The sequence below is a fragment of the Hemitrygon akajei genome, chromosome 14, assembly GCF_048418815.1.
Source record: "Hemitrygon akajei chromosome 14, sHemAka1.3, whole genome shotgun sequence".
NCBI lineage: Eukaryota > Metazoa > Chordata > Chondrichthyes > Myliobatiformes > Dasyatidae > Hemitrygon > Hemitrygon akajei.
Window position 1 is genome coordinate 18,689,487 of NC_133137.1, and position 27,422 is coordinate 18,716,908.

At 42.4% G+C, this 27,422-nt stretch overlaps 1 protein-coding gene across 5 annotated transcripts in view; it reads right to left on the reverse strand.

Annotated features, from left to right (window-relative positions):
• The window catches only part of hip1rb (huntingtin interacting protein 1 related b), a 171,045-nt gene that overhangs the window by 51,031 nt on the left and 92,592 nt on the right, over positions 1–27,422 (reverse strand). For all 5 annotated transcript variants that reach the window (XM_073065535.1, XM_073065536.1, XM_073065537.1 and 2 more), the window contains 4 exons: positions 25,325–25,405; positions 23,898–23,974; positions 18,900–18,961; positions 5,768–5,908 (listed from right to left, as the gene is read on the reverse strand). In XM_073065535.1, the coding sequence (XP_072921636.1) occupies positions 5,768–5,908; positions 18,900–18,961; positions 23,898–23,974; positions 25,325–25,405 (361 nt within the window). The remainder of the gene's footprint in view (positions 1–5,767; positions 5,909–18,899; positions 18,962–23,897; positions 23,975–25,324; positions 25,406–27,422) is intronic.

A 27,422-nucleotide genomic window follows, 5' to 3' on the forward strand; every position in this document is an offset into this window, starting at 1 on the left:
TTTTAAGCAAGTGATTTTGCTTTAAGTTTCCATGGATTAGAGCCTAAATAAGATTTTAAAAGAACTAAAAATACCCTTTCGTATGAATTTTTAAGAATGATTTTTATTGAGCATTTTCCATTTGCAGACATATTGGAAAAGCAAAATTGATAAAATCTGACAAATAATTCCATACAAAATATTACTGTATCTTTACTTATGGGTGTCCTTATCTTATTTCATAGTTCTAACAAATGCAATTCCTGCATCTCTGGGTGTGATTACATTCTACATTGTGTTATCTTGGTGACATAACAGAGGAAGGAGTCTGCGTGCATCCGATTTTCATTATTTATTGTCTGTTTGCTTGTTCATCTATTTATTGATGAACTTTGCTCCCTTTTGCATCTGGACAGTTTGTTGCCTTTTGTACATTGGTTGCTTGTCCGTCCTCTTGGGTGCAGTTTTTCACTGACTCTACTATGTTTCTTGGAGTTCCTGAGTATGCCTACAAGGAAGCAAACCTCAGGGCTGTGAGTCTACTTTGAATTTTGTCCTATATTTGCTCAAACCACCAATGAAGAAAATGACTACAGTGACATCCTTGCTGCTTATTGATTCACCCTATGTCCCCCATACCTGCTGGCTTATAGTCTATAGGCACTGAAAACTTCCCCCAGATAAAGGGGACACAGTCAGTTACAACCTTATCACAGATGGGGCCCCCCAGGAAAGATCTAAAACCAGCCCCATTTTCTTTCTTGGAGTAATAGTTAAGAAAGCAGAAGAAATTAATCCAACTTTTGCTGTTGCCTCAATTTGGTGACGTAACACTGATCGTCATAGTAATTTCAATGCTCTACTGAAGAGGAGCGATTGTATCTATTACATTGTCAGAGTAACTCTTCTGGGAGAAGGAGAAGGGAATACAGGCAAAGCTAGAACACGGAGATGTTGACCCCATAAGGACTAACTCTACTTTTTTTATTTCCATTTTTGCACAACTTATGTATTTAATTTAACTGTTTAATATATACATATACATACTGTAATAGAGTTTTTTTTCTATTATTAAGTATTGCCACAAAGACGACAAGCTTCACAACAGATGCCGATGATATGAAACCAGATTTGATTCTGTCTCAGTGGGTGGGGGAAATTTGGTCTGTGGGGAGGAGGGGGAGAAACTGGGCCGAGAGGGGGAGGAAGGGGGGAAACAACGTAAAACCAGATTCGAGCAGATGAATGCAGTTGCCTTTGAAGAGCACCGTGCTCTGCCACACACTTTGTGGGTGTGTCACAGCGTAACAGTGAGACACTGTGGACCGGCCAAACCGGATTTTCCAGACAGCTCCTTTCAGATTTCAATGAAAGGTCAAACTGACAAAGGAGTCTGCATATGTTGGAATCTGGAACAAAAGAATTCAGGTTGCTGTAGAGGGCAGGGTGGAGGTGACAAGTGGAATCAGATTGGAGAGGGGGAGGGATGTTACCCTCCCACACCCTCTCTTGTCCACCTGGATTCCTTCTTCTATTCACCTTTAAATCTGCTCCCTGCATTCCCCTACCCATAATCCCCTCTGAATCTGGCTCCATCCTATCAGCTAGTGGCCTCTATGCAAAAAAACCTACCTGATATCTCCCTTTTACTTTCTTCTAATCTCCTTGAAATTATGCCCCCTGATATTAGTCATTTCTGCCCTGGGAAAAAGTTTCTGGCTGTCCACTAGATCTTTGCCTCTTACCATCCTACACATCTCTATCAAGTCACCACAACACCTCCAGGTCATAGACTCAGTGATGGTGAAGAAAGATGTTGAGGTTACTCACAGAGTAATGTCAGGTAGGGTGTTGGAAAGGGTGAGCAGTTTCAAGCCCCTAGGCATCGGAGAATCTACCCAGGATGCAATCACAAAGGCGGCTCTTCATTAGGAGTTGGAGGAGATTTGGTATGCCACTAAAAAAGAAACCTCCTGTAAATTTCTACAGATGAACGATGAAGAGCCTTCTGACTGGCTGCATCAGAGCCTGGTATGGAGGCTCCAAAACATGAGACTGTAAAAGGCAACAGAGGGCTGTAGACTCAGCCATTCCCATTGTGGGCACAAGCCACCCTGCCAGAGGATATCTTCAAGAGGCAGTGCCTCAAAAGTTGGCATTTATCATTAAAGATCCAGGACTTTATATTATCAGCAAGGTGAAGACCAATGCCCAATATTTTAAGAAAACAACTTCTCCTCCATCATCAGATTTCCAAAATGTCCATGAACAATACATTGTTATTTGTCTTTGGTATTATTTATTGATTATTGTAACTTTTATGTATTGCACTATACTGGGTGCCTCAAAACAACAAATTTTATGACAAATGCCACTGATAATAAACATGAATCTGTAATTGTGTAGATTAGTATCTGTTCGCTAGATTCAGACTTTCTATTAAATTCCTGCTTGCCTGGTGACTGAATTTACAAAGAACCTCTGTTGTATTTACAAGTTGGACAGGAGGATTAGGGATCTGGGTGGAAAAATGCAACCCTAATTTTGTAAGCATATAGACCTTTGGCTCTTCATCATGAACATCTATATGCTTATGCAGTTTGCTCCGTGAAGCTTATTTAGGTGATTATGAGTGTTCTTCTGCGAGCAAGGAGAAGCAGAAACACCATCACCCTGTCTTCTCCAGGCATCTAACTTCTTATGAAACCCGAAAACAATACAAAAATTCTGTCTGGCAAAAGTTAAGGTTTAATAGGCCATTATATTCCAATATTGCACTACAGCACACCAACCTGAAGTATGGCAAGGAACATAATCTCCTAATCCAAAACATTTCTCTTTACGTTCGCCCCATCGTGACCTTTTTAGCAAAGTGCTGCCAGACTGAATGCAAAGAAGTTATCATGGCTACTAGGAAACTTCTCCAGCCATAACCAAACCACATTGAGCTCTCAAAAAACTTTCACCACCTACTTGCATTCCAGATATAGCAGCATTGCTGTTTGTAAAGTATCATCTTGGGAATATAATCAGCCCCTTTCCACATGGACAGCATCAGCGCTTGCCATGTTCCATCAACTTATTCAAGAAGACAACAAGGCTACTCAAAAAGCACTCTTGCCTTGAACTTACTATATTCCTGTATATGCATTTGAAGAAGATGGCCTACGCAATCAAAGGTGAGGTCCTTCAGACAGTTCACAAAATTACTTCTTCTACTTCTTCTTCCTTCCAATAGGATTCTGCTACTGTTGGAACCTGTGATTTCCATTCTGGCGGTGTGTTTTCAGGCCAACAGAGAGATCAGGCATTTTCCTGTCCCCCAGGGAGTTCGGTGAGGATTCCAGCAGTGTGTGCAGCCTGGAGAAGGGGCGCGAGCCCATGACCGACTCCACTTCTCGCTGACTGAAGTGTCGAGTGAGATTGAAAGCAATGAGGATGAGAGCAGAAGGTGACTGGGTATTCAACGCCATCTATCTGCTTTTGACGGGCCTCTCTCTCTCTCCTTCGCACTCAATGCTGCCAGAGTCTTGAATCTTGGGCAAGGTTTAATCAATGCAGTTTATGGATTGGACTCTTCAGTTCATGTTTCTGATTACTCCTTTTTTCAGCTGCCATCTTGTCCAATTCTCATCAGGGCCGACTGGCTCTGCGGCCTGCAGTCAATGACCAACAGTGTTACACTGAACTAAACTGAACATTCCTGGGCTATTCCACGACTCTGTGGCTTGATGTTCTATAACCTGTGCTTCTCGCTCGTTTTTTGCCGTTTGCGCGATTTGTTTTTTTGCGCTTTGGGTGTTTGACATTTTCTTTGAACGGGTTCCACGGTGTTTCTTTGTTTCGTGGCTCTCTGTGGGAAGATGAATCTCAGGGTTGTATACTGCATACATACTTTGATAATAACGTTTGAATATGCATATGCAACATCTCCTTAACCTGTGCAGTCCATCCACTTGAACAGAGTACCTCCTGAAAGATTGGAGATTGGATCTCCTGAAAGCTGGTCTTATAGTACCCAACCTAACTGGCCAACCAGTGTAAGATCAGCTTAACAGAGCTCCACTTGGTTAAAACACTGGGAATAGCTTGTTCAGTAATCTGTTTACTAAGCTAGCGCTGAACACTATTTTTCCCTGTTATATAAGCTGTCAAACTAATGATATGTTTACTGCAAAATTAACGTGTAAATTAATGTTGTGGAAATGTTTTCTCTCAACATGTGCAACGCAATCTTATTAGGCTTATCTGCAATGCAACTTTAATTATTCATCTGCCCTCAACAAACAAATCTCAAATATTAAGGACTGATATTGGATTTCAAATATTAATATTTATGGAGAAATAACATCTCAGGGCACTTTGTAAAGGTGTAAGGAAAAACTGAATGTGACATGGGTCCAGTATGTAAAAGGGAAAGCAAACTGCCCTGGACTCCTTTAAAAGGAGAGGTTAGATCTGGAGTTAGAAAGTCCAGTCCAGTTGTGTGGTTCATCGAGAGGTGATGAGCATGTAATCAGTGGCAGACTGCAAGAACCAGAATGGCCAGACAATTTTGTCTCATTGTACAATGAGATGGACCTTTGACCTCGCAGTTTACTTCATTAATATCTTGCACTTTATTTTTTTTTACCTGCACTGCACTTTTTCCGTAAGCTTTTACGATTTATTCTGCATGTTATTGTTTTACCTCATTCTACCTCAAAGCACCGTGTAGTGATTGGATCTGTATAAACGGTATGCAAAACAGGCTGTTCACCGTATCGTGGTACATGGGGACAATCATAAAACAACATTAATACCATCCGGTCCATCTCCTTTATCTACCTTCAGGCCTCTCACCTTCCCCAGCACCTCCTCCTTAACAACCACCACACTTACCTCTGCCCCGACTCTCCTTCAATTCGGGCACATTACTGGTGACTTCCACGGTGAAGACTGACACCAAGAACCTCGTCAGTTCCTTCACCATTTCTCTGTTACCCACTGTCATTTCCCAGTGATCCAACATCCACTCTTGCCTCTCTCTTTCCTTCTACATATCCAAAAAAAAAAATTAGATCCCCTCTCCTTAATATGCTCCTTCTTCCTTGGGATAATCTTTTTACACCATGGGCTAGTTTTCCCTCATATTTAATCTTCCCCCCAATACCATTCCATAGTTGTCTGTTGATTTTTAAAGGCTTCCTAATCTCCTGGCTCCCGTATGCCTTCTCCTTCACTTTTATACTATCCTAGACTTCCCTTGTCAGCCCATGAATGCCCCCTTCTCTCTTTAATATGCTTCTTCTTCCTTGGGATAAAATTCCACTGTCTCCCCTCAATTACTCCCAGAAACTCCCTCCTGTCTTTGCTGCTCCACTGTCTTCCCTGCTGGGGTCCCCTTCCAATCCACTTGGGCCAGCTCTTCCCTTATGCTCCCTTTACTCAGCTGTCATACAACCACATCCCATTTCAGCTTCTTCCGCTCAGACTCCAGGGCTTGGGATGGAAACACTCTGCTTTAAGTCCTCCGGTTTATTAAAAGGACAGCAGTATGAAGCTGGCCGTTCAAAAAACCACAGGGCTTCCAATCATTACTTCTGCTTGGAAAAATCACACAAGACACCATAAAGGGAAATACTCCAGGGGGGATTATTAATGGTGTCAGCAAAACTTAATTGAGATTTCTATCCAGCAATGATTAAATGGCTTAAAACCTAATTAATATTCTCTGCAATGCATTTATTTTGCAGTTCCTGGTTTCGTCAGGCATTTGAAAAGGGCTGCAGCTTTGCTGGGTACTTACATGAATGGAGCTTGAACATTAACTTCACAGTGTAGTGATACAGGTGGCTACAGTCTTGGATCACCTGAATGAGAGGAGCCAGTCGACACTGACCAGATGGTGTCTGTGATACTGCATACGAGGTATCCAGTGACCTGAATACTAAAAATAAACACGGAACAACAATGTTAAAATGAGTGCTTTGTTGCTACATTGCGTACTGGGGTCACAGGACGTAGGGGAACAGATTGGACTATAACCACATTAATTTTAAAAGGGCCATTAAATCAGAGAGGGAAATGAGAAACGAAAGTTGGTAAACAAACCTGGAAGCCCAGGTAGAGTTAATTCATAATCTTGCACAATCAGCTCCAGATAAAATGACTTCCTTCTATTTAACCATCTCTGGTTAGGTTTACATGGAAAAATACTTATGTGTATGATGTGAATAGAAATGGACCACTGTGCCATTGATTCTGCAAATCAGACAGCTTAGCAAACACCAGACACATTGCTGCAACACACTCAAAATGCTCCAGGAACTCAGCCGGCTAAGGATCTCGGCTCGAAACGTCGTCTGTTCACTCTTTTTCCGTGGATGCTGCCGGGCCAGCTGAGTTCCTCTAGCATTTTGTGAGAGCATCTGCTGACTTCTTCGTGCTTGTGAAACACATTGCTGTCCTCATTCCAGGTACTGCACGCCACAGTTAAGCTCGGGGCAAATTAAGCACAATTTGTAATTGTAATTCGCACCCCTGATCTGACTAGCAACCATGCACGGCCTTCAGCTTTCACCCATCATTCTCATATTCAGATTTAAATTCATCACACTGAAACACTGAAATCTGTCATTCCAATATTCCTTGCATTTTAAACAGCTGAAAAGCTTACAACAGGAAAATCCTCAATGAACCAGCAGCTCATACTGACAGGATATGACTTTTAAAACACAGGAGAGGAATTACTGAAGCGCTGGATCCAACCAAAAGGAAATGCTGCTCAAACTTGCAGATCAGGAAGCCAAAACAAGAGAAAAATCAGCAGATGCTGGAAATCTGAGCAACACACACAAAAATGCTGGAGGGACTCAGCAGGCCAGGCAGCATCTGTAGGGAAATTTTTTTCCCATAGAAGCTGCCTGGCCTGCTGAGTTCCTCCAGCATTTTGTGACAGCAGCAAGCCTGAAGTTTTTATCCCTTATTTAAGAAAATAATAAATAAAAAATAAGAAAATTCAGTTCTGGTCACCGAATTATAGGAAAGATGTCAACAAAACAGAGAGAGTACAGAGGAGATTTACTAGAATGTTACCTGGGTTTCAGCACTTAAGATAAAGAGAAAGGTTGAACAAGTTAGATCTTTATTCTTTGAAGCGTAGAAGGTTGAGTGGGGGCTTGATAGAGGTATTTAAAATTATGAGGGGGATAGATAGATTTGACGTGGATAGGCTTTTTCCATTGAGAGTAGGGGAGATTCAAACAAGAGGACATAAGTTGAGAGTTAAGGGGCAGAAGTTTAGGGGTAACACGAGGGGGAATTTCTTTACTCAGAGAGTGGTAGCTATGTGGAACGAGCTTCCAGTAGAAATGGTAAAGGCAGTTTCGATTTTGTCATTTAAAAAAATGGATAGGTATATGGACAGGAAAGGAATGGAGGATTATGGGCTGAGTGTAGGTCGGTGGGACTAGGTGCGAGTAAGCATTTGGTACGGACTAGAAGGGCCGAGATGGCCTGTTTCCATGCTGTAATTGTTATGTTATATGTTAAAAATTAACTGACCCTACGTTAAATTGGTACTTGGATAGCCCTTTAACATAATTACATCCTAAGGCATCTCATAGGAGCATAATCAAGAATTTCATAGCCAGCTAAAGTGCTGGGAAGTGGCTGAATGCTTGGTTAATTAGATGGTATGAAGAATTGACATGGAAGTAGGGAGAAGTGCAGACGTAGAGCGGTTTGAAAGCATTCTATGGAATAGGACATCTCACCTCCTGTGTACGTATGTGAGAATAAACAGGTTTTCACCATTGTGGTTAAATAATCTGCTGATGCCCTCTGTTAGACTCCACTGAGCAAGGAAATGAGTCAATACCAACACCCACAGAACTAGAGAGGAAGATCAGCAGACTTCAACCCTAAAAACATTTCCCTGCCAACATTTCCTCAAGCTCCGTCAAGATGTTGTATTTATTCCACTATTTATTTACAAATACAGCTGTTTCTATAGACTCGTACTCTTGTCAATGAACTAAAGCTCCTGACAATCTCATTCTTGTCTTCATTGGACCTACCTGGTTACATTTGCCGAAAGAAGTCCATGGTGTTGAACAGAAACCTTAATAACTACTACCTAGTGGCTGCAACACCTACCTTCAAAAGACCATAAGACCTAGGAGCAGAATTAGGCCATTCTGCCCATCAAGTCTGCTCCACCATTTCAGCATGGCTGATCCTGGATCCCACTCTACCGCATTACACCTGCCTTCTCGCCAAAACCCTTGATGCCCTGACCAATCAGGAAACTATCAATTTTCGCTTTAAATATACCCACGGTCTGGGCCTCCACAGGTGTCTGTAGCAGAGCATTCCACAGATTCACTACCCTCTGGCTAAAAAATATCCTTCTTACCTCATGAAGTGAGGTAATCTCTGGCAATCTCTACAAATCTCTGGTGAGACCGCACTTAGAGTATTGTGTTCAATTCTGGTCACCTCATTACAGGAAGGATGTGGAAGCTATGGAGAGGGTGCAGAGGAGATTTACCAGGATGTTGCCTGGTTTGGAGAACAAGTTATATGAAGCAAGGTTAGCAGAGCTGGGACTTTTCTCTTTGGAGCGTAGAAGAATGAGAGGGGACTTGATAGAGGTCTACAAGGTTATGAGAGGCATAGATAGGGTGGATAGTCAGTACCTGTTTCCCAGGGCACCAATAGCAAACACCAGAGGGCATATGTACAAAATTAAGGGAGGGAAGTTTAGGGGAGACATCAGGGGTAATTTTTTTTTTACACAGAGGGTTGTGAGTGCCTGGAATGACTTGCCAGGGATGGTGGTGGAGGCTAAAACATTAGGGGTATTTAAGAACCTCTTGGACAGGCACATGGATGAAAGAAAAATGGAGGGTTATGGGGTAGTGTGGGTTTAGTACTTTTTTTTAAAGGATTATATGGGTCAGCACAACATGGAGGGCTGAAGGGCCTGTACCGTGCTGTAGTGTTCTATGGTTCTGAGTGCTTCGAGCGGCTGGTCATGGTACGCACCAGCTCCAGCCTGCCAGACACTGCAATGTGCCTGCCACTAAAACAGGCCAATGGCCAACACCATCTCCCTATCCATACACTCATCTCTCGGACATCTGGACAGCGAAGATGCCTCTGTCAGACTACCATTTATTGACTACAGTTCTGCCTTCCATACCATGATTCCAAGCAAACTCATCACCGAGCTCCAGAACCTGGGAGTTAATGCCTCCCTCTGCAACTCGATCCTTGGATACTCTGATTAGTGCTCAACAATCAGTCAGGATCGGTAGCAACACCTCCGTCACGATTATTCTAAACACTGGTGCCCCACAAGGCTGTGTCCCCAGACCCCTTACTCTACTCCCTGTTTGCTGATGATCGCATGGCCAGATCTTCTTGAACTCTGTTTTTGCAGATGATACCACTGCACCGTACCACATATCAAATAACCATAAGTCAGAGTACAGGAAGGAGGTAAGAGAGCTTAGTGACATGGTGTCATGACTACAATGTCAGCAAGTGAGCAGGTCATTAGCTTCAGAAAGGGGGGAGGGGGTGCAGTGCACCGGCTCCCGACCACATCAATGGTGTTGAGGTTGGGACAGTAGAGAGTTTCAAATTCCTCGGTGTGAACATCACCAATAGCGTGTCCTGATCCAACCACCCTGATGTCACGGGCAGGAAAGCTCACCAACATCTCCACTTTATGAAGAGGTTAAAGAAATGTCTTATCTTCTCATCGGCTCTTAACAATGTTTATCGACACACCATAGATCTGTCTAGGTGCAAGCCAGCACGCAGTGGTAACTGCTCTGCGTGCAACTGCAAGAAAGTTGCAGAGAGGAGCCAGCCTCCTCTCCATGGACTCCCATCTATACGTCTTGCTGCCTCAGTAATGCAATGATCTAACCTGCCCTGGACGTCCTCTCTCCTTTCCCATCGGGCAGAAGATACAAAAGCCTGAAAGCACGTACCATGAGGCTCAAGGACAGCTTCTATCCTACTGTTATTAGAGTCCCAAATGGACCTCTTCTACCATAAGATGGACTGCTGGCCTCACAACCTACCTCGCTATGATCTTGCACTTTATTGTTTGTCTGCACTGCACTCTTTCAGTGGTTCTTACACTTTATTCCGCATTGTGATCGTTTTGCTTTATTCTAGCTCAGTGCACTGTGTAACGGTTTGATCCGAATGAATAGAATACAAGACAAGCTGTTCCATTAGACCATAAGATATAGGAGCGGAAGTAGGCCATTCAGCCCATCGAGTCTGCTCCGCCATTCAATCATGGGCTGATCCAATTCTTCCAGCCATCCCTACTCCCCTGCTTTCACTGCAAACCCTTTGATGCCCTGGCCAATCAAGGACCTATCTGTCTCTGTCTTAAATACAGCTGCTTCTGGCAACAAATTCCACAGATTTACCATCCCCTGACTGAAGTAATTTCTCCACATCTCTGTTCTAAATGGATGTCCTTCAGTCCTGAAATCGTGCCCTCTTGTCTTGGACTCTCCTGCCATGAGAAGTAACTTTGCATTATCTGATCTGTTCACTGTACTTCAAAACATGCGGCAGTCACAAACCAGGAGCAATAGCAATGGAAAACCTCTATTCAAACTGATTCAGCAACAGGATTCATCCCTGCCTTCAGTGAAGATAGCTTTGATATAAAAGTCTGTTTCAAAATGGACTCCTGATTAATAGACCATTAGAAAGTTAAAACTCGTGGGATTAATACAAACCAGGCTCCTGTGCTACATCATTTTTACAACTTGCACTTTTTTTTTGAAAAGTCCATACCTCCTGGCCAAGAGTATATTCTTACAAGCAGTTTCTAAAATCTAGCTCCCTTTTTATAGGTCACATAAGGTGCCAACAAATAAGTAGTGCAAACAAGGGCATATTTTAGCACATCTACAAGACATTCTAAATAAACTGACAGCCTTCACTGTTTAGAGAGAACAGCTGAGCCAACAAATGGCTCCACTGCAAACATTGATTAATTAAAATAGAGATTAACGTAAATGGATTAATCCTAACCAATGATAACTTCAGGGATTCCCGAGGCCAAGTTAGTCCACAATACAGAACTGCTTGGACTGCTGATCAGATTATATGTTGTGTCATAATGGAAAGTGGAATAGTGAGGGACAACAATTGTAATAAACATCTTCACAAGAAAATGCTTGTTGCAATAAGCTGTTGCTTAAAAAGTCTTTTCAGTGTATTTCCTAGATTACAATTATGCAATACATGTGGTGTATAGCAATCTTCTTTTGGGACATCTCTGCGCCATGCCACTGTGACCAGGTCCTGACAATTCGGTGTTACATAACGATGGCTACCTCCGTTGTCAATCACCTCATCACTCAACCAACATCACCACCTTTCTGCCCCCTCATTCACCCACTCCATCTCATTGCATCTCCTCCGCTGGCTATTTCTATCTGCACCCCGCCCCCACCTTACCTCCCTTACTTGGTTCCATGCCCTCCTTTCTCTGCTTTCAGATTCCAACATCTGCTGCCCTTTATTGCCTCCACCCATCTCCTAACAGCCTCTGCCACTATTTCCACTCTTCTCTGTTTTATATGCCCACCACCCTTTCCTGCCCATCGCTTGCCCACCCTTTCTCCGCACCTCTTTACATGGGCCACCTCCCCTCCACCTTTCACTACAGATGAAGCGTCTCAACCAAAAACCTCATCCATTTCCCTCCGTAGGTCCTGCTCTTTGCTGTTGCCCGAGATTCACAAATCTGCAGTCTCGTCGCTCTGTAATGTCAACTTGCCATATTCTCCGAACCAGCACGGCCCGACAGGGCCCTGCAGGTGCACCCGATCTTGCTGGAGCTTTCACTTTTTCACGCCCCATTCAGTAAGTACTTCTGCACTGCAACTTTCTGAAAGTCTTAAACTTAATACTGGGCTCAACTGGGCTTATCGGCATGGGTGGAATGCAACTGAGCGTCTCCCCTTGATTAGATAGTACAACATTAAGAAAGACCGAGGAACCACGGGGAAGGAGGGCGAATTCTTGTCAAAAGTCAGGTACAGAAGTCAGACTGCAGAGAGCTGGAAGAGTGGCTTGGAAAGGAGAAACAACTGCCTCCCTCCTCACCCCTCGTCACTGTTGAAGCTGAGGTACATTTTGGGAATTTATCTACTGAATAAGCAGGTCCCAGAGATGAAACTCCTCAGTTTCTGGGCTACAGATGCTAAATTTCGTTGCAGTAGTAATTGCCATGTTGTTCAGTAGGCGCATAGATCATTGGCTGCCAGCCTTCTGTGTCAAATTAATTGTCAATCGAGGTGAAAATCCAGCTGAACAGCTATGGGTAAATAAAGTGTTGCAAGTAATCAGTGTGCATTTACACCCCATGTAGGCAATAAACACAGCTGCCATTAATACCAAAAAGATCAATTACAAATTCTAAAATGAGAAGCAAATAAAAGTGAATATTCTGGAAATCTGAAATTAAAACAAACGAAGTGTTGAAAACAGTCAGTTAATACGTTCAGTTTTTATAATGTGAGTACTCCATTCTGGTCTGGACCACTGCAGATTCAAATAAACTTGTAAAAATAGCTTTAAGATATTCATAACATGAGAAAAGCTGCAGATGCTGGAACTCAAGAGCAATGCACACATTTCCACAGATGGTGCCTGACCTGCAGAGTTCCTCTACTATTTTGCATGTGTTGTTTCAGATATTCAGTTTAGATTGGCTTCAGTATTAGCAACAGAACTAAATGAGAATTAAAAATCTGACATTCCACTTCTCACTCACAAACCTTCAATATCCTGATGTTACAGCTCCTTCCCTGCATAAGGCTGAAAGCACAAAATGACTGTGCTTACATTGATACAAGTTTTTATTAAGCACGCTGATATGAATGTCTTTTCCTTTCTCTGGTGTAGTGGCATCAGCGCCGGACTTCAAAGGGTCCCCAGTTCGAATCCGGCCAGTTCCTTGCATGCTCTCCATCCGTGCTGGGTTGAGCGGCAAGCTAGCACCAACTCAGCCTAATAAAAAAGTCAAATGCTAAAGAAATGGCAACAAAAAAGTCGCCTAGTGCACCTCAAGTCGCAAACAGTAACAACACCCATTTGGAACTGGACAAACACAGGGCCCAAACTGGTCCCTTCCACAATGGATTTCAAGTGTACAAATTGGTGTAACACGTGACTTAAGAAACCACGAAAACAATTATCCGTGGCGGGGGATCAACTTGAAACCGGCAGGAACAACTGATGAAGGGTCCCGGCACGAAACGTCGACTGCTTACTATTTTCCGCAGACGCTGCCCGGCCTGCTGGGTTCCTCCAGCACTTTGCATGCATTGCTTGGATTTCCGGCATCTGAAGGTTTTCTCTTGTTTGTGATTGAAGAACCACTAATGAATGGCTCTAGTCCGGGAATTCAGCAGTAAAGCATAGAAATATTAGTATTGTTAAAAGAGGTCATAAGAAGCATTTGATTTGACAGCAGCACCAGAGATATTCAAATTACACCCAAGGGATTCACTTTGTGAAGAACTACTACACTGTTGTGTTTTAAGTGAGAGTTTACATTCCCATTTTATTGGTATCCTGTTTAAACATACCACCTTCCTACTAGTCACTGCATAATTCAGAGTCACATCAACTAGGTGTTGAGAGATCTCAATAGAACTGGGTTTTTTTTGGCTTTCACTTCTCATTTTGTCCACAATATTTCACTTAGAAAACGAGCTTACTTCCACACTGATAATCCTTCCTGGCTTTTAATAAAGTCTTCTGTGACAATAAAATTAATGCAATGGCTAAAATTGGGAACTGATGAACAAGGCTGCATTAGGCAAGTCAGTTCTCCTCCTGCTGAAATGAGCAAATATTATTTGAAAGCTTTCAGAATCAGAATCAGGTTTATTAACACTGACATATGTCCTGAAATTTGTCCCAACATTACCAAGAATCTGTGCAAGTAAATTAGAAACATAGAAAACCTACAGCACAAAACAGGCCCTTCAGCCCACAAAGCTGTGGCAAACATGTCCTTACCTTAGAACTACTTAGGCTTTACCCATAGCTCTCTATTATTCTAAGCTCCTTGCGGCCATCTTGGAGTCTCTTAAAAGACCCTATCGTATCCGCCTCCACCACCGTCGCCAGCAGCCCATTCCACGCACTCACCACTCTCTGCGTAAAAAACTTACCCCTGACATCTCCTCTGTACCTCCTTTCAGGCACCTTAAAACTGTACCCTCTCATGCTAGCCATTTCAGCCCTGGGAAAAAGCCTCCGACTATCCACACGATCAATGCCTCTCAATATCTTGTATACTTCTATCAGGTCACCTCTCATCCTCCGTCGCTGCAAGGAGAAAAGGCAGAGTTCACTCAACCTATTCTCATAAGGCATGCTCCCCAATCCAGGCAACATTCTTGTAAATCTCCTCTGCACCCTTTCTATGGCTTCCACATCCTTCCTGTTGTGAGGCGACCAGAATTGAGCACAGTACTCCAAGTGGGGTCTGACCAGGGTCCTATGGAGCTGCAACATTACCTCTTGGCTGTTAAACTCAATCCCATGATTGATGAAGGACAATACACCATACACCTTCTTAACTACACAGTCAACCTATATAGCAGCTTTGAGTGCCCTATGGACTCGGACCCCAAGACCCCTCTGATCCTCCACACTGCCAAGAGTCTTACCATTAATACTATATTCTGCCATCATATTTGACCTACCAAGATAAACTACTTCACACTTATCTGGGTTAAACTCCATCTGCCACTTCTCAGCCCAGTTTTGCACCCTATCAATGTCCTGCTGTAACCTCTGACATCCGTCCACATGATCCACAACACGCCCAACATTTGTGTCATCAGCAATCTTACTAACCCATCCCTCCACTTCCTCATCCAGGTCATTTATAAAAGTCACAAAGAGTAGGGTCCCAGAACAGATCCCTGAGGCAAACCACTGGTCACCAACCTCCATGCAGAATATGACCCGTCTACAACCACTCTTTGCCTTCCGTGGGCAAGCCAGTTCTGAATCCACAAAGCAATGTCCCCTTGGATCCCATGCCTCCTTACTTTCTCAATAAGCCTTGCATTGGGTACCTTATCAAATGCCTTGCTGAAATCCATATACACTACATCTACAGCTCTACCTTCATCAATGCATTTAGTCACATCCTCAAAATATTTCTAAGCAATTTGACAAAAAAGGACATTCAATTCAAGGAAGAGGGAACTATTTCTTTTGTCCTGTTGATCAATCAATAGAGAAGTATTTGCTGCATTAGTTCACATTGTGTACACAAAATAAAATAGTGGAACACCGAACCTTTTTCATAACATCAATGTACAGTAAGAAACCAACTGTGTCTTGTGCATTTAATATTTGAGTAACCTTCTATATATACATCTATTGGTTTATTAAGCATTCTTGTTCACTTAAATAACTCATCATGGGTTATCTGTAAGTTTTGTTCTTGCATCATCCACGTCATGTGGTAAGAGATGGTGGAGGAAAGTCCGGCAGGTTTTCTTCCCTTCCTATTTGAGAACACGCACTTGTGAATTCTTGTTAAACACAGAATCAATGCCAGGCAGTCATGGAGCTGTTGGCGAAAACTGCTCAGCTAAGTGATCTAGTGGTACACAAAACTGACTCGGGTACCCAAAGGCTGAGAGCACCCATCTACCCAACGAATTCCAGAAGTGAATTGTTCTCAGCACCACTGGGTGATGCCTCAAAGCTACTACAACCTGCCCTGTGCAATTGCTGTACTGACAGAACATTCAGGGAAAGTTTCGGATGACAAACACCTTCCACTTCATTCTGCACTATTTTAAAGTGGATAAACTTAGATTCATCTTTTCTCTCTGCCAATTGACTACAGAATACAACACTTAGCATGACACACACCTAAACCATAATAGATTCTAATTCGAACTTCCTGTGCTGTCCTTAATGTCAAACTCGACAAGTATATTTCAGCAATCTAAGGCACCCTCTGAAAGTGGCATTAGCTTCTTTCAAAATTGTCACTGTAGGAATTACAGAATAAATATAGGCTGCCAGAATTAAAGATCAGGAAAATCCAAATATATCTGGTAATGCAGACGCATTTAGAATCAAGATGTCCGTGGGATTAAAACACTGCAGAAGAGTGAAGGATTAATTTCACATTATAGAAAATAGATCCTTTAAAAACCTGGCGTTCTTGGAAAGGAACAGTGAGCACGTGGGTTGAGGTAGGACTAATTTATGATTAAACTGGCATTGAGTTCAGCCATGGCACAAACCCAAGATTATTTATCACTGCCACTTTGAAACAAAGTAACAATTCAAAATGTATCACAAAAGCAAAAATCAGAGGAGTGCAGGTTCTGAATAGAAGCAGTAAGAACGCTGAGCAAAAGCCGAGTCAAAAAGTTCCTGTTAATTGTCATTCAATCGTACAGGTATACAGCCAAAGGAAACATCGGCTGATCCTCTGGGCCAAGGTGCAAAACTCAGTACGCAGCGAGAGAAGGAGAGCTAAGATGAAGGAAGGAAAGTGACAGAGGGCCAGAAAATTTATTGGGGGGGGGGAGGGGTAAGGATTTTAGGGATAAACTTAACCACCAGACCTGTACATGAATTACACTCTGGCCTTGAGAGAATTTTTAATCTCCTTTTACACTAGCCCACTGGATTTTTAACATTTCCCCTAGTCACCCATCCAACGCAATAGCAAAGAAGTCCAGAATTACGAAATATCCATTAAAATGAGTCACATTTATTTTGAAAGAAACTTATTTTAACCTCAAAGTGCTGAGTGTGGTAATACAGAACAAGTGACATCACGCTAACCATTGACTGGCATGTTGTTACACAAACCACCCAATATTCCAGCCAGGGACTTAACCACTGTGTATAATCAGATGATTAAATACACCTTACCAGTCAGCCTCAATTTCTGCCCATTTATCTTAATGGTGCCCAAATTATACCTGATTTCGGGAACAATACTGCCACAAGGTAACATCTTGCATCCAAGTGAAAGTCCAGTAAATATTCTAACCAAAAGCAAGTTTCAAAGTTTATGTTTTCTACATACATTCATAAAAACAAGCCAGATGTGCATTTTGCTTGCTAAGTTACAAACACAAGTGGTTTTCTAATTCTCACACTTTCTGCCTGTGACTAGGAATCAGATTCACATGCTTCTATGAATGGTCTATAACTGAGAGCGAGAATTGAGACACGGGCTGCGAACACAAGCCACACATTGGGGCAAATTTTCAGCTTGCTACCAAGAAATAAAACAGTTGTTGAAAGATTGCACGGTAGGTAACATATTCTCAAGTAATAAGTATCAAGCAGGTTCTGTAAAGACAGCTGAACAACAATATCACTATAGGCTATAGCACCCCCACCTTCCCAAAAAAAAAGACAGGTAGAATTAGGGGAATAAATAGGTAAGCAAATTGCAAAAAGGTGCAAGAACTTTCCCAACAGTTGGTGGGGTTATTGGGTTGTTTAGTGCAAGGAATTCATAAAAACTTAAATGTGTCCAAGAGAGTTTAAAGCAGGGGTACAGGGGCTCCCAACTTGTGGTTCACGGACCTCTCGGTTAATGGTAGGTATCTATGGCATTAAAAAGGTTGGAGGTCCCTGGTTTAAGACAATATGTAGACAGCATTACTAGGTGCCCGGCATTACCTTAGGAAATTAAACTGAGCAGAAGGAAATCCTCTTTGGGAACAGTGATATTAATTATGAAAGCTTCAATGTTGTTATGGAAAGGAATGGGATTGGTCCTTCAGTTTAAGGCTCTCTACTGAAGCAAGTCTGATTGCAGTAGACTGAGAGGACAGTGAAGGTAGATTGAGAGCAGGCGCTCAGCTGGTTAAATTGACATCTTTCAGAAGAGTAGAGCAGTAAAGTGAAAGGCAAGGATAGTATGATTAGAGAAATTTGGTTACAAAGGATATTGAAGGTTTGGTCATGAAAAATAAGCAGCAGGAATAGGCAACTAAGATCAAGTGAGTCCCTTGAGGAATAAAGAAGAGGTTGGAGAGAATTTCAGAAGAGACCGAAAGAATGCCATGAAGTATCCTTAGCAAATAAGACAATATGAGGATTAGGATGTAGACACAGCCCTAAATGAATACATAATTTATACTAACTAGGGAGAAATAGGTGTAAGATAATGTTCAGGGAGGGGCATGTGGATGTTCTGGAACCACATCAGGATTGAGAAAGGGTAGGGGGTCGAATGTCATGGGTGGAGATACGAGTGCGCCTGATGGAGATTTCTGAATGTTTTTTAGCCACTGGTAAGATACCAGGAGACTGGAGGGTAGAAGTGCTGCTTCCTTAAGATGTGTGCATTTCTGGTCAACACACTTTCAGAAAGATGTGACTGTGCAGAGGAGAGTCGCTGGGATTGGAGAAGTTTAGCTGGGGGAAGATTGGATAGGCTGAGCTGGTTTACTGTGGGGCAAAGACGGCAGAGGAGTGACGGGATAGAGTTATGCAATATTATGAGAGTCAGGGTAGATATAGTCCGTGTCTTTTTCAAAAGTAAAAGGGCATAAGTTCAAGAAGAGAAGAACGAGTCCCTCACCAAGTGCCCTTGTGCAGCTGCTGAAGATGTGCTCCAGGGTCCCTCACAGGGTTAGTGTAGATCGGCAAATTTGTCAGGCTGGGTGGACTGGGTCCTTTTCAGAGTTGTAGAAATCTATAACACTATGACTTTAAACTTTCTCCTGTGGAAGTTGCGGCAAGGCAAGGATTAAGATAATGTCCAGGCAAGGATAGTTCACAGACAGTGAGCAGTCAATCCGGGGAAGACGGTCATTAACTATCCAGACAAATGGTGCAATAAAAAATGTATCCAAATGAAAAATAATTCTTACCAGATTCAGCAACCTTCAGTTCACAGTCCATATAGTCAAACATTTCCACCGTGAGCTGGAAGCTGTAACAAAAATAGTTGACTCTAATATTGAATCTTTAACAGAGCGAATTCAGAGATTCAGTAAGGTGTTTCTCTATGTCTAATTATTATTAACCAGTCTCTCAAATGAATTAATTGCACAGTGGTGCATGACGTAACCAACCCACCATTCCTCCTTCTCAATTTCCAGTTTGTGGTTTATTAAATTAATATCTGTACCGTGAAGAGAGAACAGCACTCTCTGAAGTATAATGGTTTGTATCAATAAACGAAGACATGCAGAAATCACAATAATCATCTAACACTGCCCAACACTGACAGCCAAGTGCACCATTGCCCCTTCATACATTAAGGCAGGCGTTCCCAACCTTTTTTATGCCATGGACCAATATCATTAAGCCAAGAGGTCTGTGGACCCCAGGTTGGGAACCCCTGCTTTAAGGGAAACAAACACAATACATACATACCAGTCTGGAAAACTTTCAACATCACACACATAAACAATTACTTGCAACAAAATACTTGGCTTCTCCTACAATGCACTTATCTAAAAGGAATATATTTGTTGAGCTTTCAGTTGAGAAGAATGGCAAGATATCAACAATCACAACATGATGGACCAGTCCTAAACGTCTTTGGAGATTCCAAAATGCAACAACCTCCACCAATCATACAGCACATGCTGTGCAAAGCCAATTCCACTCTTCTAGGGGTAGAAATGCAGACATTAATAAAGATCATTTTTGGGAATATATTTTAAAATAAGACTTTGTTAAAGCAAATTTATTGGTCATTGCCCTCTCTGCAGAAACTTGGCAGTTCTGGAGGTGCACCACATGTGTCAAACTTGTCTTGTCATTTCCCCATGGCGGGAAATAGTCCATTCTTTCTCCAGATATGCAATTATGATTCCAGAGGAAACAACAGTGCCAGTAACATTATACTGTCTTACATAAATATGCACCTTGAACTTTACGTCAACCTGTCAATCTTCAAGCCATGCCACTCAGGGAGTAGTGCTAATTATTTTTGTGACACTATGTGCTGGTTCATAACTATATTTACTGTGTGTTACTATATGTACTGTGTTTTGTGTTTTGCATCTTGGCCGCAGAGAACACTGTTACACTTAGCTGTACACATGTGTACAGTTGAATGGCAATAAACTTGAACAACCCACCCACACTGTTAATTTTAAATCCATGACCTTTTCCCCTCCCCAAACCCAGACCCCATCAATACGAGGCAAGAGGGCCAAGGCATCCCTATTCTGAGACCCCTATTCAAAAAACAAATACTTTACTGACATAACGCAAGAACTATTCTTCTCTATAATAGTAGAGGTACCAGAATCTTTGCTAGCGTCAGATAATCATGGCAGCAAAGTTAACATGTTTAGAAATCTAACCAATTTAACAAATTTAGAATCTGAATGAATTCACTATATTAAAATAAGTTCAATATCAAAATGCAAACTAATAAAAAGTCACAATAAATTGATTTAAATCTACCAGAGTTTATGCTTGTTAGAAGTACCTGTTAAGCTGATGGATGCCACAGATACGTATCTGAACCAACTTTGCTCTGAATGATGCATGAACAAAACTTGGTACTATTTTACTTTTTAACTCAGAATAGTTTCTAGCCAATCAGCAAAGTTTTTAATGCAGGATATGGGATCACTTTTCTATTGTCGTCCACTCAATAGCAGCTTCACAGTCCCACACGTTTGTGCATGCACGATGCGAGGAGAGCAGGGAGCCATGCCTGTTTCCTCCACTCTGTGATACCGACACAGGGTCTGTATTGTTCCACCGACACCTGCTGTCAATGTGAAGGCACTTTTGCCACAGAAGAGACAAGGAGCACTGTGTGTGAATGAAATGTTGCATGAAACAAATGTAAAACTAATCACCCAGTTACCCATTAAGCACAATTTGCAGTAGCTATGAGGTATGGTAATCAATAATGACTAAGAGATTTAATACTGTGCTCTTTCACCCTCAGAAAAACAATATTAACATTTACAAATTTAATGCCAAATGCATTAATATTCAGGTAACTGCAGTATTTGAGAAAAAAATCTACCGAACGGTTTGTTTACATTGTCAAGATCAGCCCAAAAAGAATGTAGATTAAAGGGTGCCTTTTGACCTACAAACTATAATCGTCCAATGATGGTTCAATTAGGAGACTACCATTTAGGTTTTAACCTAAACGCAAGAATAAAATTCAGAGCAACACACACAAAATGCTGGAGGAACTCAGCAGGTCGGGCAGCATCCATGGAGAAAAGCACAGTTGACGTCATCCTGCCGAAGGGTCTCAGCCCAAAACGTTGACTGTACTTTTTTCCATAGATGCTGCCTGGCCTGCTGAGTTCCTCCAGCATTTTGTGTGTGTTGCTCGGATTTCCAGCATCGGCAGATTTTCTCTTGTTTGTAATAAAATTCAGAGTTTCTGGCTGTAGTGGATCTCTGAAAGCCATGGTCTTTTTACAGTGCTTCTTGTAGAAAATGACATCTCGCCGTGGCAACATTCCAGTAATGTGAAACCATCTTTTTGTCTACAGTGACAAGGTCCGAATAAGCTATGATGGCCCTGAAGTCAGAGTGCAGGTATGATGTAAGAGCAAATATTATTACATAAAACACACAAAGTTAGTGGGATAAGTTGTCACTGAGAAAATGGCATCCAGTACCGTAAGCTTTTTACAACTCACCTCCAAAAAGAGAATAATGCTCTAAAGAAGTACAAGAAGAATGGCAAGATCAATCACAAAACACAAACACCAGAGGGAATATTTTCCAGTGGTTGTGGAAGGGTAAAAGAGTTTCTTAACTTTAGGCATGCACTGACTTCTTCTACGCTATGGAGCTTAACAGGGACGCCAGCTTTTTACACAGAGATGGAAACAGCAGCCATTTTCACTCTTGTCCCTCTACCTAAATGTATCTGGCGTTCAAGCCACCTCGAAGTGGATGAAAGGTGCACTCAAATGGAGTGAAGAATCAACAGCGCAAGGAGACTGAATTTCAATGTGTGAACAGTACTTTTAGAAACCTTACACAAACTGTGACCTTGCACCATCCAAACCACAGCAAAAATACTAAACTGAAGTTGGCCTTCTCAAGTGGGAATTTATGGTCCCTGTGTTTCAGCCAATATATCATCTCAGCCCTCTCATCTGTTGTCATGGTACAGGTGGTTATCAAATGACCCAATGGCACCACTTTGAGAGAACCATAATGTTCTATGACAAGTCCAAGATTAGAAGATATTTAAGTATTTTGAAGAGAGTCTGAAATTTGAATAATATTGGCTTTTTCTGCTAAAATGAATATGCTTCATGAACATCCCCACATAAGTAGAATACTTAGCGCTCTCATAATAGTTTCTTCTAAAGAAAAATAGCTGGACAAGCACTAAGTTGGACAGGCTTGGATACAGTGCAAACCGGAAGAGCACTACACTAGAATGGAAGAGTTACTCCAAACAGCTCTTCCACATTCCCCAGAGATCATTTATAGAGCAGCAGTATTGGCAATTTGTTCCTCTTGTTCAGATGTTCCATGGGCCTAAACATCCGACAGGCAGAGAAGTCAAGTCTACATTTAGGTAAACAGTTTGCTTTTAAGAATAATGAGCACACTATTTCAAGGTCAGGATTTATAAATTATAAATCGCCAGAGATGTGCGCACAGTCCATTACTGAAACTACTTAGAGATTTCAACCACTTAATTCAATTTATGAATTCGTAAAATAAATTAACTAGGTTGAGGATAAAAATATAACAACTCAGTCAAACTGGAAATTAATAAAAGCACGCACTCCATCTTCACCAGATGTACATGGCCGAGGAGTCTCCTCTGAAATGTAAGAGGATATTGGGATTTGATTGAAAACCTTAGGGGACCAAGTTCCCGGTGAATACTTCTTTCACTATGAAACTCTCAGGATGTGGGCCGTGCAAACATGGTCAGTATTTGTTACTTATCTCTAACTACCCTTGAGCAGTGAGTAAGTTATTAACACAGTGAATCAATTCCTCATAGTTATTGGACAGGTGGGTCTAGAATTTTGGCCCAGTGATAATCGAGTAAGTGACACGTTAGTCTTAAGTCTGGATAATGCAATATCGTTCTTTAATAAATGCAATATCGTTCTATGTCATGTTGGTGCACAAGTCAGTGGTGTGCTCCCATGTGCCTGCCGCCTTTGTGCTTCTCGGTGGTTGGGGCCGTAGGATTCGGAGGCGCTGGCAGAGTGGCCTGGGCTATTAGCTGCAACACATTTTGTAGATGCCCCTGATGCGGTCAGACTGTGCTGGAGGTGGGGAGAATGAGTGAGTATTCTGGGTGGCAGGTGGATGCGTTGTCAAGGTTAAGTTCTGGGGTAGTACTCGTCCATTCCATCATGATGATGGGATGTTCCTTGTAGAGAGTGGAAAAGCACTGGTGTGTCAGGAGGAGAGACACTCAGCACAGGGCACACAGCCTCTGGTAGGTCCCTGAAGCCAGCACAAGTATGTGGCTGGTCAAGTGCAGCTTCTGGTCAGTAGGGATCAGCAGGACATTGCTGGTAATACTATTGAAGTCTAGACTGGGTGATTGGTCGGTCTCCTGTTGGAGGCACTTTTCAACGTGTGGCAGAACATTGTCTAGGTCTTGCAGCACGCAGACATGAGCTGCTTTCTGAGGAACCGTGAATAGCGTTGAATATTGCACAATCAGAACGTCTTAGTCCTCCTGATGGATCGTGGGCCACTGTTGCAGCAGCTGAAGTAGATCTAAGACACTGCCCAGAGGAGCTCCTGGAGCGACACCCTGGACCTGGGATGACTGATCAACAATCGCCACACAACCACCCTCCAAAGGTACAACTCCAACACCTCCGACCACAGATCAGCGCAAAGCAAAAAGTGTGCTACCGTGGCTCAGTATTGATCGGACTTACATGTTATTTACATCCGTGCCAGAAGCTTTATCCAGAGCTTCATCAGTCACTTCCAGATTTGGTGGAAACTCGGAATGCTGCGCAAAACATTAACAGCAAAGTGATGAGAAAGTAACCTTGTGTAGGAGTTGAAGTACATTCCAGAGAGCCTCTTTCTCATCTACTTAGATAACATTCTAAACATGTCCCTCCCATCATGAATCAAATCTAAAAATAATGGGAGAGAAATATGTTGCGTACTGGAAGGCAATTACAGCCTCCTTGACGTACAATGGGATTTGGATGTCCTTCTATATTAATCAGCAGTTAAGGAGGGAAACAGCACTCTGGCCTTCATTGTAAGAGGTTTTGATTATAGGAGCAAGGATGGCTTACAGCAAGACCCCACAAGGAGCACGTGCACAATTTTGGTCTTCTTGCCCAAGGAGATATACTGATTCCTGGGACGGTGGGATTACTGAACGAGGAGAGACTAGATTAACCCACTGTTCAGAGACTTTATTGAAATGTAACAGGTTCAACAGGCTGACAGCTGGGAGGGTGTTTCTGTTGGCTTAAGGACCTAGAACCGGGAATCACAGTCCCAGGACATAGGGCAGGGGTACCCAAACTTTTTGATGCCATGGACCAATACCATTAAGCAAGAGGTCCGTAGACCCCAGGTTGGGAATCCCTGAATTAGGGTAAAACATTTGGGACTGAGAAGAGGAGAAATTTCTTCACAGTGAGGGTGGTGATTTCTCCGCTAGAGGGGACACATTTGTTGAATATATCTAAGCAGGAGATAGACAATTTTCAGTGACGTGAAGTGAATTAAGAGTGGCAATGTGGTATTGAGAAAGGTAATCAGGCCTGTTTATACTAAAGAGAGGTATGGCTTACTTCTGAATGGCTACTATTTTTCTTAATCCTTGGAGGATAAATATTTGTCGCTAAATGCTTAAATAGCTTTATACAGTTGCTCAAAAAATAGCCTTTATTTCCGTTGGTAATCAGTACTTGGGGGCACTGAGCGTGTGTGCAAATGGTGGATCGGCATTTTGCTTGCAGTGAAGCAGCAACACTGAATAAATCACTAAACTCCAGCCTGTGGACTGCGGCCAACAATCCTCATCTGGAGAAGACACTCGCTGCTTTCCAACAGCCACACATCCAGTGACCTTTAGCAAAGCTTTGGAAATAACCTTCCGCGTGAAAGGTCGCAATCACTGACAACCCGTCGCTGCAGTTGCAGCTAATCGGCCAATTTCTTTTGAAGCTGTATTAAAACGATTTCATGTAAACACACAAAAATATCGACATCTGAAGTACATGATTTTTAAATGTTTTTATACTAATAGAAGCCTAATCCTAGTTCAGCTGCAGCAAGTGAAAAACATCTCGGGTCGAAGAAACACTTGAGATACAGTGTTGTGAGGGAGACGTACCTTTTTATGAAAATCGATCTTGGTGCTGAGCAGTTTGACGTAGACACTGGCCAGCTGTCCATACCGATCATGCATATGGCCCTATAAAACGTTCAAATAAAACATTACTACTAAATGAAAAAGTTGAATTCTCATTGAAATAGACTCATTTGTTTGGAAAATGGAGTTTTTAAATCATTCTGTGGTGCACTGAACAAGCGACATACAAAGGGGGAAGATAGGCGGTAAATCATTATAGCAGCCGGCAACTGCCTCGTCGTGATGCACTGACTTTAGTGGAGTAGTCAGACTTACAGAAATCTCACAACAAACACACAGAAGAGATGGGGCACAGGAGGGTGAGCAAGGCTGTGCTGTTCTCCTCCATGTCTGGACAGTCGGCACTTGCTGTTGCAAATGGCCTCATCGAGGAACCTGCGGGGTGCAACATCTTACATGATACAGAGATAATCTGACCTCTGGACAACCGCATCCAGCAGAGGCATGAGAACAAAACACATGAAATGTAGCAAAGAGCACCTTTTAGCTTCCAGTCCTCTCCCAATTTCCTGCCTGTTCGATCTATGTTTTAGTGTGAATGAAAAAGTGCAAGTCACAGGCTGCAATTGTAGAATCCAGCGATTAGCACTCACTGAAACAAATGCTGACTGTGGAACAGTATCACTGGAAGCGAGTGACATGTTAGAAAAAATGCCAGGCAGGCCGAGCTGAGTCATGCTTGAAGTGTCTTAAGCCAATTAACTAACTTGGGACAATGGACAGCATTAAAAAGTTGTTAATATTATGTTTCAATATTTCTAATGACTTGCACTCTATGCAATACAGAACTTAAGCTGGTGGATAGAGCAGATCAGGTACAAGGACAAACAATCCTCTCTGCTATTATAGATTTATAACCACATAACATGCAAGTGGGTACATCAAGTAATGCCTCTCTTTCAAAATAACTGAATGAATTTATTCACAAACGTAATTCACCGAATCTAGCACAGACGGACACTTAAAACCAATTCATCCCCAGGAGCCTGGAGGCAGATTTCATATTTATCGGAACCATCTTATATGACTTGTTAAAGAAACTGAGATGAAACCATGAAATTGGAACTTCTATTCTGTGTTTGCTGAGGAGTTAAAGCTTAGCAAAATCATAAGCTGGAGCTGTAGCAGGGAATGCCGGAAGTACTCAGCTCGAGCAGGAGCTGCCCGAGGAGAAGCTGAGCCAGCAGGACAAGTGAGAAAGCTAGCAGTAGAGGAGACCAAAGAGAGAGAGTGAGATAGAGGGTTAAAGTAAGAGGTCTGTGGCCTCCTCCCCTGTTCTAACTCTTGCCTATTGAGATCTTAATGGAGAACCTCCTGTCTTCCATACGCACCCCTCAAATTTAAGTTCAAGGATCCGTCTTTCTTGTTCTCTCTCCACAGCTCCGTCGCATTTCGATACCTTTCTTATCTTTAAGTGTTTTGCCTCTGTAACCTTGACGCCTTTAGGCAGCGCCCTATCTTAGGCATTTCCTCTGATCTTCCCAGTCACCACCACATTACTGCCTTTCCCAAAGTCAAAGTAAATCTATTATCAAAGTAAATATACATATGTCACTATGTACTACCCTGAGATTCATTTTATTGCGGGCATTCCCAATAAATACAAAGAGGCACCATAGAATCAATGAAGAATTACACACAACAAAGATGAACAACCCAGGTGAAGACAACAGCACAAACACAAAAAAGAAAAAAAAGCAGACAAACAAACAATAAATAAATATTGAGAAGATGGATTACCAAGTTCTTGAAAGCTAGTCCATACGTTATAGAATCAATCCATTGTTGGGGTGAGTGAAGTTATCCCCTCTGGTTCAAGAGCCAGATGGTTGAGGGGTAATAACTGTTACTGGATCTGGTGGTATGGGACCTTCCTGACGGCTGCAGCGGGAAGAGAGCATGGCCTGGATGTTTGGGGAAGAGGGGGGCTCGATGATGATGGACACTGCTTTGCTGTGACAGCACTTCTTGTAGATGTGCTCCATGGTGGGGGGGGGGGGGGTTTCACCTGTCATAGACTGGGCCGTTTCCACTTCTTTTGTAATTCTCTGTTTAAGGA